The sequence below is a fragment of the Motacilla alba genome, chromosome 5, assembly GCF_015832195.1.
Source record: "Motacilla alba alba isolate MOTALB_02 chromosome 5, Motacilla_alba_V1.0_pri, whole genome shotgun sequence".
Lineage (NCBI taxonomy): Eukaryota > Metazoa > Chordata > Aves > Passeriformes > Motacillidae > Motacilla > Motacilla alba.
Window position 1 is genome coordinate 49,553,826 of NC_052020.1, and position 15,071 is coordinate 49,568,896.

Below are 15,071 nucleotides of genomic sequence, written 5' to 3' on the forward strand. Positions count from 1 at the left end.
AAAACATTTTTGAAGAGCAATTCTTTTTTTTTTTTGCATTACTGGAATTCCTAGTGAGTTTTCAGGAACAATTAAGTCATCATTGTTTTCTTTCACATGCTCATTACCTTTTATGTTCTCTGATGATACCTATGATTTCTACCATAATCAGCACAGGCACTTGCCAACTCTATCTGAAAATATGCAAGTGATCTTCACTTGCACCAGAAGTTTGTCACAAATATCCTGACAGAATAAGAAATAATTTAAAAGATACACATAGAAGAGTCTATGCATCTAACTTTTGTGCAGAGGAAGTAATCTATGAATCAATGCCTTGTCTACATAATGCAATGGTCTCCTAATTAATTTGGGAAGTAGAAGAATCAGAACAAATTTTTAAACTAGTCTCACTCTCAAATTGCAGTCCAACAAAACCCTGAATTGTGTGTCCAGTCTCTTTAGTACTTTGGTTAAAGCCATGGGGAAATGGACACTGACAAGACTGGATGAAGAATCTTTTCCTACCAGCCATTTTTTTTTTCGGTGTAAAATTACATTTGATTCTGTTCTAAATAACAGCTTGTTTAGGAAATGTACTGAAAGAAATAGTCTTGCGTTGGTAAAGCATTGGCAAATGGAGTGAACTGGTCTTTTCCATCTCTCACATGTGTGATCTCAGAGAACAGTCTGTTATCTGCCAGACAATGAAATGCATGTTGTCATTGAGTAGCTAAAGGTCAGTGTTTAGCTGAGCTAGGAGAATAATTCAGAGCAAATCAACTATTAGGCAAATGCCGCTTCTTTTTTGCTTACAAGTTGTCTGCAAATAGATCACAATTTTCTCAAATATATTCATTATTCAGAATTATTTCCTGAATGATTTTTGTGTGTAATTATTGGTCTGTTCACAAGCCTTTCATTTTGGGTGCTTGGTTTTCAAGCTGTTTTAATTGGGTGTACAGATCACATGGCATCTTTCTGTCCTTTGGTAGGCTAAATGTAACTCTTGGACTCTACTTTCTGATGGAAAAAATCTCACTTATTTTCTTAGTTCAATGACCACTGCCGTTCTGTTGTATGTTCCCATCATTTGTGTAAGTTTTATGTACATAAAACTACTAAAGCAGATTTAAGTCCATGGAATACTCCTGCAAATCAGGAGTAAATGTACTGAATCCGGAGGAGGAGTAAATGTATTGAATTCAAATATGGCGTACACCAATGTGAAGAATAAGGACCCTGAGAAATCAAATTTCCTTTATAATAGCTTTGCATTATAATTACAATGCTGAATTTAATTACCTCTCCCTTCATAACAAAGTTGAAATTCCATTGGTTTCACTTGTATTTCACAAAGATTTTTCTAATCTCTCTTCCTCTACTAATTATAATGAAGTTCTTGGATTACACAAGCATGTGTGAAACAGGAGTAACCAACCCATGGATGTCACAAAGAGACACATTTGGATTTGGTTTTTTGCAGCTTTATTTATGTGATTTCTCACACTTTCTCTGTCAAAAGGGCCTAATTCTACTTTTTCTCCTCATGCCAATGTGTGTGGGTAATCAGGGCTCTGACAGACAAGTTCTAGCATATCCAATGGTGATGAGTTAAGGCATTACAACTTCCAGGAGGTCCAGAATTCTCCTTGCCAGGCAAATATCACTTTCCCCAGCTGAGGCAGTAGACAGAGACCCCTTGTACCTCCAAACCCTACCAGCCACAAGCTGCCATGCACAGCAGTAGCTGCTGCTGCTAAATCTTCAAGCACCACATCAACATCTGCAAGGCCTGCAGCGTCTTTACAGCTGGCAAAATGACATGGCGGTGTAAAGCTCGGCTGGAGTGAAGTCATGTTTATAGGGTGTCAAAAACACCCCATTCAAATGCAAACTGTACAAAACTTAGATGTAAAATGTAACAGCCCTTACAGCTCACTTCAGAAGGCATCCAAAATGAACATGGCATTTGGGAAATTATAGCGTGAACTATTGCCCAATATAATTGTCAGCGTCAGGCTCTGATTTCATTTTCACTGTTTTTTCATGAGTGCAACTTTTCAAAGCCTGTAACTTTTATATCACTCTGAAGCCTTGATCCAGCAAAGCGCTTACACACATACCTAAATTTAGACTGTAGATTCAGGGAGCCTGAGATCAGGAAGGGACCATCTGTAGGAGCTCTTCTGTAGCACACACCACTTAGCTTCCCCTTCTGACTTCTGAGTTGAGCCAAATACTTTAAAGTCCAGGAGCAGTTCCTTTGAAATGAATTTCAATTACCTTCCTGCTTTGAATCAAAAGCCTGCTACATGGTTTGTTGGACCAGGGCCTCCAGGAAACCAGAATCTGGTCTCCAACATTCCAAATCTTTCCTATGCTTTCCAATAATGGGTTGAATAACAATTCTCTTATTTAAGATTTCCATGCATTAGCTAACAGGTTGTCTTGATAAAGAGCATCAGGACAGTGAATGTGCCTGTAGCTGTCAGCTCTATCCTCAAAATGCAAATTGTGCAAAATTCTGCCTTTGAATGCTCATGTCTTTGTTCCTAGCTGAGAAGGAGGAGCAGATGTTTAGCTGCAGTTACATTTTGGTACTTCTCACATAATACAGTCTGTGGCCCAAATTCAGGTCCTGGTTGAATTTGTAAGTGTTCTCCCTATTTGCATTGGCATCCAAAAAGCAGAACATGGTAACAAACCTGAGTGCATACACCATACGGTTACATTTACGGGGAGGGAAGGAAAAAACCACGAGCAAAGCGCTTCTCAGCACCTTCAGAAAACTGAGATAATGGCCTCAAACATAACATAATTTTGTATGAGAAATGTGTCTGTTTCAAGCATTATTCTACCACTTTCTCTCAAGACCCCTATTCAGGATATATCTTGCATTCTATTTAAGTCCAAGGGATGCAAGCAGGACTAGAGCATCTGCTTGGCATCATTCAGGTATACTCACATACCCTTCTCAAACAAGATTTCTCTCCTGATGAACTCCCATAAGAACTGACAGAAAATATGGCAGGAGCTCTATCATCTGTACTAAGACTTCAACCCCTCGCTCCCTCTTTTTCCCCTTCCCACCCCTCAATGTCAAAAAAACAGGAAAGACAAGATTTGGAGATCAAGTCAAATGTCCAATTTATTTTTATAACTTGAAACTGGAACAAACGTTGTTTTGAACGAGCGTACAAATGAAATGGTAGACACATGCTGAACTCAACATTGTGACAGTAAGGGGAAAAAAAAAAGGCCAAAAATCTTGTACAGAGAATAAAAGGAACAATAAATATTTCACTAAGCCATATTGAAATGACCTCCAGCCATCTCAACATTTTATCCATAATAAAAAAAAAGTGCTCTTGTTTTTTAAACAGAGCACAAATACCAAGCAATAATAAATAGTTCCAAACTTGTAGTAAAAGACAAAACCTCCAAGTAAACAACAAAAGCTCATACAATAAGTAATAGAAAAAGGTAATAAAAATATTTTGCCTTGCCGGTACAAATGCAAACAACTTAAATCAATGTTACTTTGCTTTGCAGTTCTAAAATACAAAGAGCACCATAAAAATGAGTTTGCCTGTGATAAACAAAACCTTGGACTGTCTTTTACATAGGACTGGGATGAAATGCTGATTTTTTTGACCCTTTCCTTAAAAATTTCTATTTTTCTTTTCAAAACCAGGTTTCTGCACCTGTCCTGTTGCCAGGGAGTCAACTGGAGTTTTGTTCTGGACTTCAATGGCAGCAAGACTAGAAACAATGAAAGTAATAAATTCAACCTTAAAAAATGTAAAACTAAAAGTGTGAAAAGAACTACGGCAGCATTCTAGCTATGTCCATGTTATATTGTGCTTATGGCCTAGTAAACTACGGCTCTTCTAAGCAAGAAGAAAAGGAGGGCCATTTCAGTATCACTACAGTCTGCAGAAACACAACCCTTGTGCTTTTGGGTGACTTATTGTTCGTTTCAGTGATCTAAGTCACAAAATTAGACAACTGCTGGTGTTAGCTATCCAGGATAATTAAAAACGACAGTGAGACTGAAACTCCTAAACAACTTACAGTAAAATGAAAAGTGAAATTCTTTCTTAAGTCAATGAATTATGGACTGAAAATGTGCAGTTAACTTTTGATCTTCGTTGCACTGATGCAAGTCCAAGAGATTCTTCTGAGTTCTGTCACATGACTGGATTTATACAAAAGCCAGAGAACTGAATTTTCACCAAAAAGTGAAAATTTGCCTTTAAGGGAACACATTCTGACCTCAATTATGCTGGAATAATCCAGGACTAAGAGTGATGAATAATTCCTGATTTATATCAGTTTAATTGAGATACAGAATTTGTCCAGAAGACTTAAGGGTGTGACATTCAAGCCAGGCAAGCATATATCTATCTGATAAGGTGGACCAAATTCTCCCTGCTGTCACACCCGTACCTCTCCAATTGCTCCAGTGGTTCTGCACCAATGAAAGCAGAATAATTTGGCATGGCAATATATTTTTTTTCTTGTTTTTAGTTTTACCGTCATTTTCTGCAAGAGCGGTGATCATTTTCTCCTCCCCTTCACTAAAGCATTAGTGCCTCTTCTGCCACGTCTTCCCCTCGACCCAAAAGGGAGAGAGTGTGAGAGAGAGAGAGAGAAAAATAACTGCAAAGAAGAGAGACATCAAAAGGTACAGGATTTCATCCCAGTCCCTCAAACATTCAGAAATTTATGGAATGTACAATTAGAAGTGAACAGCAGCAAAGCAGCTAATAACATGGACTGGCAAGACCTGTACACGGAGTCGATCCTGTTCTGACAGGGAAGAGGAGGGCTGTGCCTGGACTAATTTTACTTCAACCCGATTACAGCTGTACCAAGAGCAGGCCATTTCACCATTTTATGTCAAAGTGATGCAGCAGCTCTCACTTTTTACTATAAAAAGACTTTCTTCCAGAGGGCAGTGGCAGGGTGTGAGGAGCAATGAGTGGGGGTTGGCCAGGAGAAGGAAGATGTATTGGACATCTTCTTGTTTGGAAGGAGGGGAAGAAATCTCCTCTCTCTCTCTCAAATCTGCAGGGAAGCTGTGGGATGTCACCCCAGACACCTTTCCAGGAACGGAATTTCTTTTCACACAAATAGGCAGTATCCATCCAGCCTGGTTCAACCATACCTGGTAAAACCTTGATGCAAGGGGTCCAGGCAACTTTGAAGTTATTTAGAGCCCTGTGGGAACAGCACTTTTTGTAGGCCATTTCTGACAAAAAAATATATATACAACTAAAATTATTTGTGAACAACAACAAGAAAAAAAAAAGTAAAATAAAAAAGCACTTAATTATTTTGTTTTGTTTCTTTTACTCAAAGGTCGTCTAACAACCCCCTTTTTTCCTGTACAATAAGGACTTCACATACAAATTTTTTTTTATTTTTGCAATATTTTATCCTGCCAAATTAAAAAAATATATTATGGCAGCCTGTTTGTTTGTTTTTATTTTTATTTCCAAATTCACTAACAAAAAGGTACATTAAATCCCTTTAAAAGGACAAGCGTACAGTTAAAAAATTACAAGCTTCAGTAAAAATACAGCAAGTGCCTACATCATATGAATCAACCAATATCAATATCCATTCCAGAAGGGGAAGGGAAGGGGGAAAGGGGAGAAAAAAAGAGAAAAATAGGTACAGGTCAGAAACGTGATTTTTTTTTTCTGCAAAGCAATAACAATATTAAGCACTTTTTTCTACATACTTTTTCTACATGGTGTAGCAATCACCTTTTAATCCCCGAATACAAGATTCTATACATTTTTGAAATAAAAATTCAACACCCAAGGCAGAAAAAAATTTACTAAAACTCAAGACTTTACAGTTACAGTGACAAGAACAAATTTATAGACCCACCATTTAAATTTTACTGCAACATTTTCAAGGAAAAAAGAAAATTTTTTTTTTCTTTCTGGTTTTGTAAAATGCCCAGGCATTCTCCATTATTACAAATACTGGTCCACTTTTACAGTAATCAAGAAATTTTAATATATATAATATATACTAAAACCCCGTCACCAAAAGAAAACAATATACACATGGCCATTATGGCATTTTTTTAATAACCTATTAAGCAAACTTTGAAAAAAAAAAAGATTGCTCAAACACACATACACACAATTTCTTTTTTACCCTTGTATGTATTCAATACTGTAAACGTATTTTAAGACAGAGTGCACTAAATTTAACTTTTAAAAAAAAATTAGCCGTTGTTCCTGAATTGTTTTTTCTCATTCAATGATAGCAACTTGTAATTTGTGTCATTTGAGTTTTAATTCAGCAGTAAATCATTTCCATTCCATTTCCTAAGCAGCGTTGTCCTGAAAAAAAAAAAAGGCTGAGAATAATTCAGCTAATGTATGTCCGAAGTTGTGCTGGGTATACATCTTCATTTGATTGGGTCTTATGGCATTTTCATGTCCACTATCTTCAACCAGTAATTTTTTTTTTTAAGTAAATGTGGCTCTTTTTTTTTTCTAAAGAATGTACTTTTCTTGTTTTACGTTTTTTTTTTTAAAAGTCTTTCCATTTCACAAAAACATTTTGCATTTGTCTCAAGAGACTCAAATAGGAAGATCAGTTTTCAAGGCACTCACGTCAAATTGAATGGCAGTAGAAAAACTGTCCAATAAATTATTTTTATTTATTTTTCTTTATAGTGCCAGTATTGTGAATGCCATGCTTAGCAACACTGACACTTAATCTCAGCTGTTCTTTTACAGTTTAACCCACCTTTGGGCCAAGTAGAATATGATGTAATTTCTTGTTGAGAAGCCATTTTTCTCGTAACCACAAACAAAAGATTTAAAGTGCGGGTCAACATAATTAAAATCTCTAACCATAATTGTCTACTGTTTGCTAATATTAGTTGAAAAAGGCTTTTAAAAATTTGGAATTTGAAAGTAGAGCAGGTGCATTTTTCTTTGCTTTAATTTTTCTCTGTCGTAAGGCTTTTATCTGAATACAATTTCATTCTGTTCCTAATTAAGTTGGAAAAAATCTTACCTACTTCGGTAGGAGCAGAATCTTGCCAAGACGAGTAAATCAACCAGAATTTATTTTTTTCCTTCTTTATAATAACATCACTGTACAGCATCTAAGATAGTTCTAATACCTCTATTCATAAACCAAATGCCTGAGTTGAGGCTTTTCATTGAGAAATTCACACTTTCCTATCTTTTAGTAATCAACTACAGCAAATATGGACTAAAGTAGATGTCCTAAATTCAAATTTATGATTTTGTAGTTTTAAAAGAAAAAAAATAAGATGGCCTTTGGCTCCTCTGAGGTTTGAAAATAGTATTAAAATGCTCATGATGTACTTTTATTGTCTCTGGGAAGAGTCACAGGAGGGGAAGATGGAGGGAAAAACACTCCAGAAAGTGACAAACTGGCATCATTATGTTGCTATAGCTTTTAACAAGAAGAAACTATCCTATAGTAATGCACAATTAAGAATGTTTCTGGGTTTTGAGTGTAGCAGCCTTCTGCATCTATGTCTTTTTTGTTGCCATAGCCATAACTTTAGTGCTGAAATCCATCCAGAAAAGGCCTCTATCTTCAGTGACATTGTCAGTGCTACGTATTTGATCCAATTTCAAAAGAAAGTGCTAATTTTAAAGATTGTTATCCGCTGTACAATTTTGTTTTCCCTAATCTTCAAGGTTATTTAGGAAGAGGAAAGAAAATGCAAGGAAGGAAGGAAGGAAGGAAGGAAGGAAGGAAGGAAGGAAGGAAGGAAGGAAGGAAGGAAGGAAGGAAGGAAGGAAGGAAGGGAAGGGAAGGGAAGAAAAGAAAGAAAGAAAGAAAGAAAGAAAGAAAGAAAGAAAGAAAGAAAGAAAGAAAGAAAGAAAGAAAGAAAGAAAGAAAGAAAGAAAGAAAGAAAGAAAGAAAGAAAGAAAGAAAGAAAGAAAGAAAGAAAGAAAGAAAGAAAGAAAGAAAGAAAGAAAGAAAGAAAGAAGAAAGAAGAAAGAAAGAAAGAAAGAGAAAAAAGAAAAAAGAGAAATTTCAGTTCAAATGCTGGCTTCCTCACAAGAAATTACACACACTTAGCTTAAATTTCAACAAAGCAGCGGCCCAAAAATTATAATTTTAAAAGATATGTTTCTCTCCTACAATGCAAGTAATCTCAGGCTACAACTGGGTAAAATTAAAAAGGGATACCCAACAAAATTTTAAAAGAAATTTAAACAGAAAGAATAAAAAAAGTACCTGCACATGCCAAAAAATTACAAAAACCCAATAAATACAGAAATTATTGCACAGTTAAAAGGCTCCACAATTTTTACTGCCTTAATCAACCCTCGGGTTTAATAGAACTTTGTAGACACAGGTTATATTTAAGTGCCAAAGTCTGGCACCTTACCATAGGTATGCTAAGTTATGTTTACGGAGGCAAGTTAGGTCATCTTTTCTCAGTTGGCAATAGTTAAACTGTACAAATAAAATGTTACCTAGACCCCTGAAATTTAACCTAGCGGACGTGGGGGCGGGGGGGGGGGGGATGGGGGGGGCCTTAGCTTCTTTCTGCCTGCTCAATTTTGACGTCATTTGTCAGCAAATGTTCTCCATGCCACTTTTTCATGTGTTTCTCCAGGGTGCTGTAAACACTGAAGGGCATCTGGCAAATGTCGCAGCGGTAGACCTCCTTCCCTATCTGGCCATGCGTTTTCATATGGCGCGTCAGCTTACTGCTCTGGGCACATGCATAGTTGCAGAGCTCGCATTTGTAAGGCCGCTCTCCAGTGTGGCTCCGACGGTGTACCGTCAAATTGCTGCAGTTCTTAAAGACCTTGCCACAGTACTCACATGTATCGCTCCTGCGTCCTTCCTTCGAACTGGGTCGCCCGGGGCCGGGTCCACTGATGTGGGGGGTGCTGCCTCCGCTGGCCGTGCCGCTGCGCCCTGAGAGCCCCCCGTCTAGCATGTCCCCCGGTGGAGTGGAGAAACGCAGGCTCCCGTTCTCCGATGAGTGCTCAGAAGAGGTCGCGAAGGGGGATTGTCGGGAGTCTGTGAATCCGAGGAACGGATCCTTCATGAAGTGCCGCGATGCTGCATACCCTACCAGCCACTGGGAGTAAACGTTTTCGGAAGGTATTATCGTTGCTGGTGGCAAGTCCAAATCTTTCTCTACCTTTATTCTTTTAGAGGAATTGTTTAAACTGGGGCTCGTGATAGGCGTTGGCTTGCGGGGGAACAAGTTTGGGAAGGGTTCACCCGGGCCAAAGTTTCTTCCATTGACCGTACCTTCCTCAGTGCGGTCCAGCTCTCCTACCACTGAGTCTTCGTCACCCGGATCTCTCTGACAGAGGTCTCGAGGACACAAGTCTCGCTGGTCAGAGGACCTTTTCATGAAGCTACTCCTCTTCTGTTTCTCAGCTAACATGTCGTTATATTGCTGAATGGCACCTAGACTTACATTCTCAATGACTTTTCCTAGGACTAGGGATTTCTCATCTGGCAGCGACTTGGAGCCGTTTTCTCGGTTGCGACTCAGCTCTGAGTCCATACTAAAGCTCGACTCTGGCCGACTCTCATTTTCAAGCTCCTCTTCCTCCTCCTCCTCCTCTTCCTCTTCTTCGTTGTCATGGCCCAAGGAAGGATCGCTCTCATTCCTGAAATCTGCCTCACTGGATTTCAGTCCCTCTCCAGTGAGCTCACTTGTGCCCGGCTCAGGGGAACTAGTGGTGGACAGTCCATCATCTGACCTGCCCGTCATGGAGCCAGCCTTATGCATATGCGTTTTCATGTGGCGTTTTAGCTTGCTGGCCTGGGAGCAAGCATGGTCACAGAGCTGACACTTGTAGGGTTTTTCTCCTGTGTGACTGCGCCGGTGCACGATAAGGTTACTCTGGAACTTGAATGTTTTGCCACAAAATTCACAGGACTTGCTCTTGGCCTGAGGCTGGGGAGGCGTAGTGCTGCTGGGGGGCATGGGGGGCAGTGGCGGGGTGCTTAAAAAAGGTGATTTAGGACTCGGCTGGAAAGGATTCAACAGACGATGCATAGGGTTGGTGCGACTGGGTGAGACTGGCGGAGGTGTGGAACTGTTTCCTGCTAGCTCTCGAAGCCTTCTGGAGAAATCCATCGCTGGGGACTCAATTGCCATGGGGTTTAAACGCATAACTCTGTCAAAGGCACTGGGATGCTGGGCAACTAACCCCATTTCTTCGGCACTAAGGCGATGTGGATCCAGATGATGACGAGGCGGTGGGCTGAACAGCGGAGGTGTGTTTGGGAGCCGACCCTCACCAAAGCCAGGGTGTTCACGCAAGATGGGTCCTGTCATGCGCAAAAGGTTGAAGGGGTTGTTGTCTCCAAGAAAATTCATCAGCGGGGACTGTGCAACAGTCTCCGGTCCCAGAGGAGGAGGGATGGTGATGCGTGGAGTAAGGGAACTGTTTGAAGGGCTTGTTTCCAGGTAGATGCGGAATCCATGTGTGTTCTGGGCATGCTGAAGCAAGAACCAAGCGCTATTAAAAGGCTGCTTGCATGTTGTGCAAATATAGCTTGAAGGCTCATCTTTACCTATAAAAGAAAAAACAGAAAGAACACTTAAAAAATAATACAGCGGAGAACATTTAAATACAGTTGGCATTCACTTTATTTTGTTAACACACTTCCTCCTTGGCATTTCTGAAAGAAGGATTTAATTGCAACGTATTGACTGATATAAATTGTTGAATAGCACATTTACTCACCACACTTATTCACTTAACATGTATGACAAATATCACACATACGCATTTGTGCTATAGACATTTACATCCTCTAATTTGCAAATAAAGCCTTCTTTTATGACGTGTAAGGATCCAAATCCTTTCATGTGTTTATTCCACAAAAAGGCATTTGTTTCAAGGGATTTATGACTACAGACAAAAACCAAGAAAAATGCGGTGTGGTAGGTTTTACAAGGTACCTGTAAGGATCTTCAGTGTCATTTTCCCTCTCTCATTTTATATACTTCATGCAGCAGTCCCCTGAGATCTTGCTGAATTTAATTTATACATGTTTAAGTCACGCCAGCACTTCCATTTTTAAAATATTATGTAGCCATTTAGCCACAAAAGTCCTATTCAAGTCAACAGGAGCTTGGAAAACATACCCTTGCATAAACCACTTTGACGTTCTTTTTGCCAAAACACCAAGAAGCCACTCAAATGAAACATCCGGTAATCAAAGCCGACAGCACAGTTGCAATTAACAGTAACAAATGTCGGGCCATGCTTGAACCAGGTCCCAAGAATTTCTGAGCCTGAGCCTGCCCTCCAACGCAGAAATGCTCACCAGAGCCAAAAACACTGTTCTGTTTGCTTTTCTAGCCTCTTGGAACAACTGCATAAAGGTGGAAAGCATTCCTTTAACCTTGATTCAGCTTTACATAAAGGACAGGTGTGGACAAGTCTGCATCACAGTCCTAATTTTGCTAGCTAGAAAATTCCGGTCCTGGGCACAATGTAAACTATGTGGTATCTGCAAATAACACTTCCCTCCTTGCCACCCCCCCCCCCCCCCCACCTTTTCAATGCCTCTGCAAGACTCTGATAAATTCATTAATATGTGTCAGCTTGAAAATCATGATCAGGATTTGGTTTTTTTGTTTGTTTTTAAATGAGTTGGAGGTTTCCTGAAAAAAAACCTGGCCATTTTGGAAAATCAAAAATTAATTCCTTGCTTGCTTGATTGTTTATGATAGCACATGTTTTGTCTAGCAATGGCCCCACTGAACCTGAGGGCACTAAACTTCCTGAAAGCACAATACGTGAACCAAGCTTCCTGCCTGACCCATGATGGAACCAGGACCCAAGCAATGCCTGATTCAGCCCCTACACAGGAGCTCAAATCCAAAGCTGAACTAACAGAGCCTTTCTAGAAGGGGCACTGCATTCCCAAAATCCTGTTGCATGAGCTTTAACATTAAAGCGTTTATAAAGTAAACAGAACCATATTATTGAAACTACCTTGAAAAGAGAAATGACTCATAGCAGACCAAAAAAACCCAAAAAACAAAAACCAAACGTTTCAACTTGAGCACACCAAGAGAAGCTGATTGAATTCCCCTCTTCTGGCTGTTGCAGGAATGACTGCTGCTAACAAAACCTACGAAACCTTGGACAAGGAGGCTAGAAGATTATCTGCCTACCTATCAGCCGGTCAGTTTATTTAATCTTATCAACCAATATGCATCCATAACAGCATAAAGGAAAAAGCATGTATCAGATTGAGACTTATTTACAAAGGTGGGCGATAAATCTGGTGCAAACCTTCATGCATTTATTTATTTAGTAGGGCTATTGCTGTGGATGGCAGCTTCAAACCCTGATTTCACTGAAGCTGTCTCTTCACAGCCAATAAAAAATGTACACAATAGAGTAGACATTTCTGCCTGGCTGATGTGGCCTCCATGCCCTGGCCCTACACTCTGTGTTTGTATGGGCCAGACACAGTTGCTTTGATTAATTTCTAACAATCACTATTGGAAAAAGAAAAAAAAAAAAAAAACAAGTTTGGGAACTGCCCTTGGCTTGGAAAAAAGTGCCTGTAACTGCTATTGACATTAATGAAAGCCACATACAAACATGGAAAGGAACTGATACATTATCCCTTAAAAATCTACTCAGCACTGAGGCAGTTAGGAAGTTTTATGTCAGCTTTGCAGCCAAAGCAACAGTAAATGCTCCCATTATTACTTCAAATATTTAAATTTCTGTTTCTTACAGAAATATTATGAAAATGTCTAGACCTTTAACTTTTCTTGCACAGCAACATGTGTAGTATAAAAAGTGACAGAAATCACTGAAGCAGACTAAAGTATATAACATACTCTGTCAAAAGCTTTTTTAAACAATATGTTTTACCTCAGCTCACCCTAGAATAGATTTTAATAAAGCCCCTTACAAAGTGTGATCTAATGGCAAATGAAGTGCAGCATCTTACAAGGTCATATATCTTCAAATTAAAGAGTGCTCTGCACCCTTCACCTTCACTTTATCCACTCTAATTAATCGATTTATTACCCACAGCTGTTCAATTCTTTCATTTTTAAAGTCACAGCATGCACTCTTTTTTTGTTGTAGGGTTTTTTTCTTTAAAAAAATAAAGTGACTGAGTGTCTGTGTATGTGCATGCATTCTCTTTGCTTAGCTCAAGAACTGACAGGAGGAAGAAAGCAGCTGTGTATTGGGCGACAACAACAGCAACATGTTTACTTCAGAAAAGGCACATACGTAAGAAGGAAAATTCCTGAGCAGGCTGAGGATCAAGGCCAACCTAAAACTGAAATGGCTGATTAAAAAAATTACCCTCAAAATGGCAGCTGGCTGGATGCTTGCTATTACATGTTACATGGAACTAAGATATTTTGGTTTGTTTTGCTCTCCAAAACTTCACCTCCATGAAATTCAAGAGAGGAAAGTAAGTCCCCACCTTTTTAGTTTTCTTTCAAAAAGGCAAATCTAGTGCTACTAGTGATCTAAGATTTATATGCTAGCAGCCATAGGTCTTCTCTCCCTTGTTTGTTTTGTTTAGCTTTTATATTCCTCAGGGCTCCTCTTTAGGAGACCTCAGCACAATAGCAAAATTTACTGTAGGCTGCCTGGCTACTAATCTCTGACTGATTCATGAATGTTCATATATGCATACCTATACATATATATTTTCACAGCCCTCAAAGACTCTCCCAAGACTCCCTCTTTTAAAAAAAAATAGAAAAAAAAAAGTTAATTACCATATTATCACTTCATGGGTATCTTGCCTAAAAGTTGCCCTGAGCAGTGTAGATGCTCACTTTTAAGAACAGAACAATGTCAAAAAGTCTTTGAAGATCCACTCTGAAATTTTTATGTTCAAAAACTTGCTAAATATTTTAAACATGCCCAGAAACAGCCATGTATTGCTCAAGAATGATTCTTATATTTAATAAGGCACCTACACTATAAAAGTCTTTGTTATAAGGCTATTTTTGATATATAGCTATCTTAATCCCTTGCCACCTGCACTGAAGTCTGTCTAAATACCCACTTTATGACAACTACCTATATAGTCTTTGCCATATGCAGTCTTTATCACTTTAGCATGTGCTTCACTTTGAGCATGTGAGTAATCAACATCAGTGAAACTTAAGCATAGGCTGAAGTGCTCTGTTGGATAGTGATGAAATTATTCATGTGCTTAGAGTCAAACACAAGCCAAGACTTCATTAATACTGTTCGATGAATTGCACATGGTTTCAATCCTACAGTCTGTAACTAGGCTTGAATTTTGGGGCTGAGAGCTGAAGTATAATTCATTTTTACAGTAGTTCATAGATATGGTGTATGTACAGAGGTGAGACATCCAGGTCACAGCTCATGAGCAATCAATTGTAGCTTCAAAGTAAAGCCAAACAAATACTGCCAGTTTAGACATGATAGAGGTTTCTAGGGCTGAATCCTACTAAGACCTACTGAAATGGTATTTCAGGTATTCAGAAATTCTATTTAAAAGGTAGGAGGGATTGTGAAATTAAAGAATGAGACGACTGGGATAAACCCTAAGGTTTGACCTCACCCAATTCCTGACCCAAAGGATAATGGAGTCATAGAATGGTTTGGATTGGAAGGGACCTCAAAGTTCATCCAGTTCCATCCCTTCCATCATGGGCAGGGGCACCTTTCACTAGACCAGGTTGCTCAGACTTCCATCCAGCCTAGCCTTGAACACTTCCAGGGATGGGACATTTGTAACTTCTCTGGGTAACCTGTTCCTGTGCCTTGCCAACCTCATAGTAAAGAATTTTTTCCTAATATCTTATCTAAAGCTACTTTCTTTTAGTTCCCTCTTTGTCCTGTCACCACATGTCCATATCTATGAATCTATTCATATCTATGCCAGCTGCTCCGATATCCTGCTTCAAAGGCCGCCAAATGGAAAGCCTACAATCTTTTTAAAGTCTACCTCATTCCTTCTCTCCTTTACCATCATTAAGATTCCCCAAGTGCCTAATCTAAATCTTTCTTCCTGCAATTTAAGATCTTAATATATTGTCCTACCCAGATGTACATGCA

At 39.1% G+C, this 15,071-nt stretch overlaps 1 protein-coding gene across 7 annotated transcripts in view; it reads right to left on the reverse strand.

The window, feature by feature from the left end:
- Positions 1-3,104: 3,104 nt before the first annotated feature.
- The window catches only part of BCL11B (BAF chromatin remodeling complex subunit BCL11B), a 97,900-nt gene continuing 85,933 nt past the window's right edge, over positions 3,105-15,071 (reverse strand). For 6 of the 7 annotated variants that reach the window (XM_038137351.1, XM_038137355.1, XM_038137352.1 and 3 more), the window contains one exon: positions 7,922-10,554. In XM_038137351.1, the coding sequence (XP_037993279.1) occupies positions 8,543-10,554 (2,012 nt within the window). In that variant the 3' untranslated portion in view covers positions 7,922-8,542. Of the gene's footprint in view, positions 7,685-7,921; positions 10,555-15,071 lie in introns of those variants that run through there. The other variant, XM_038137357.1, reaches the window with a different exon arrangement.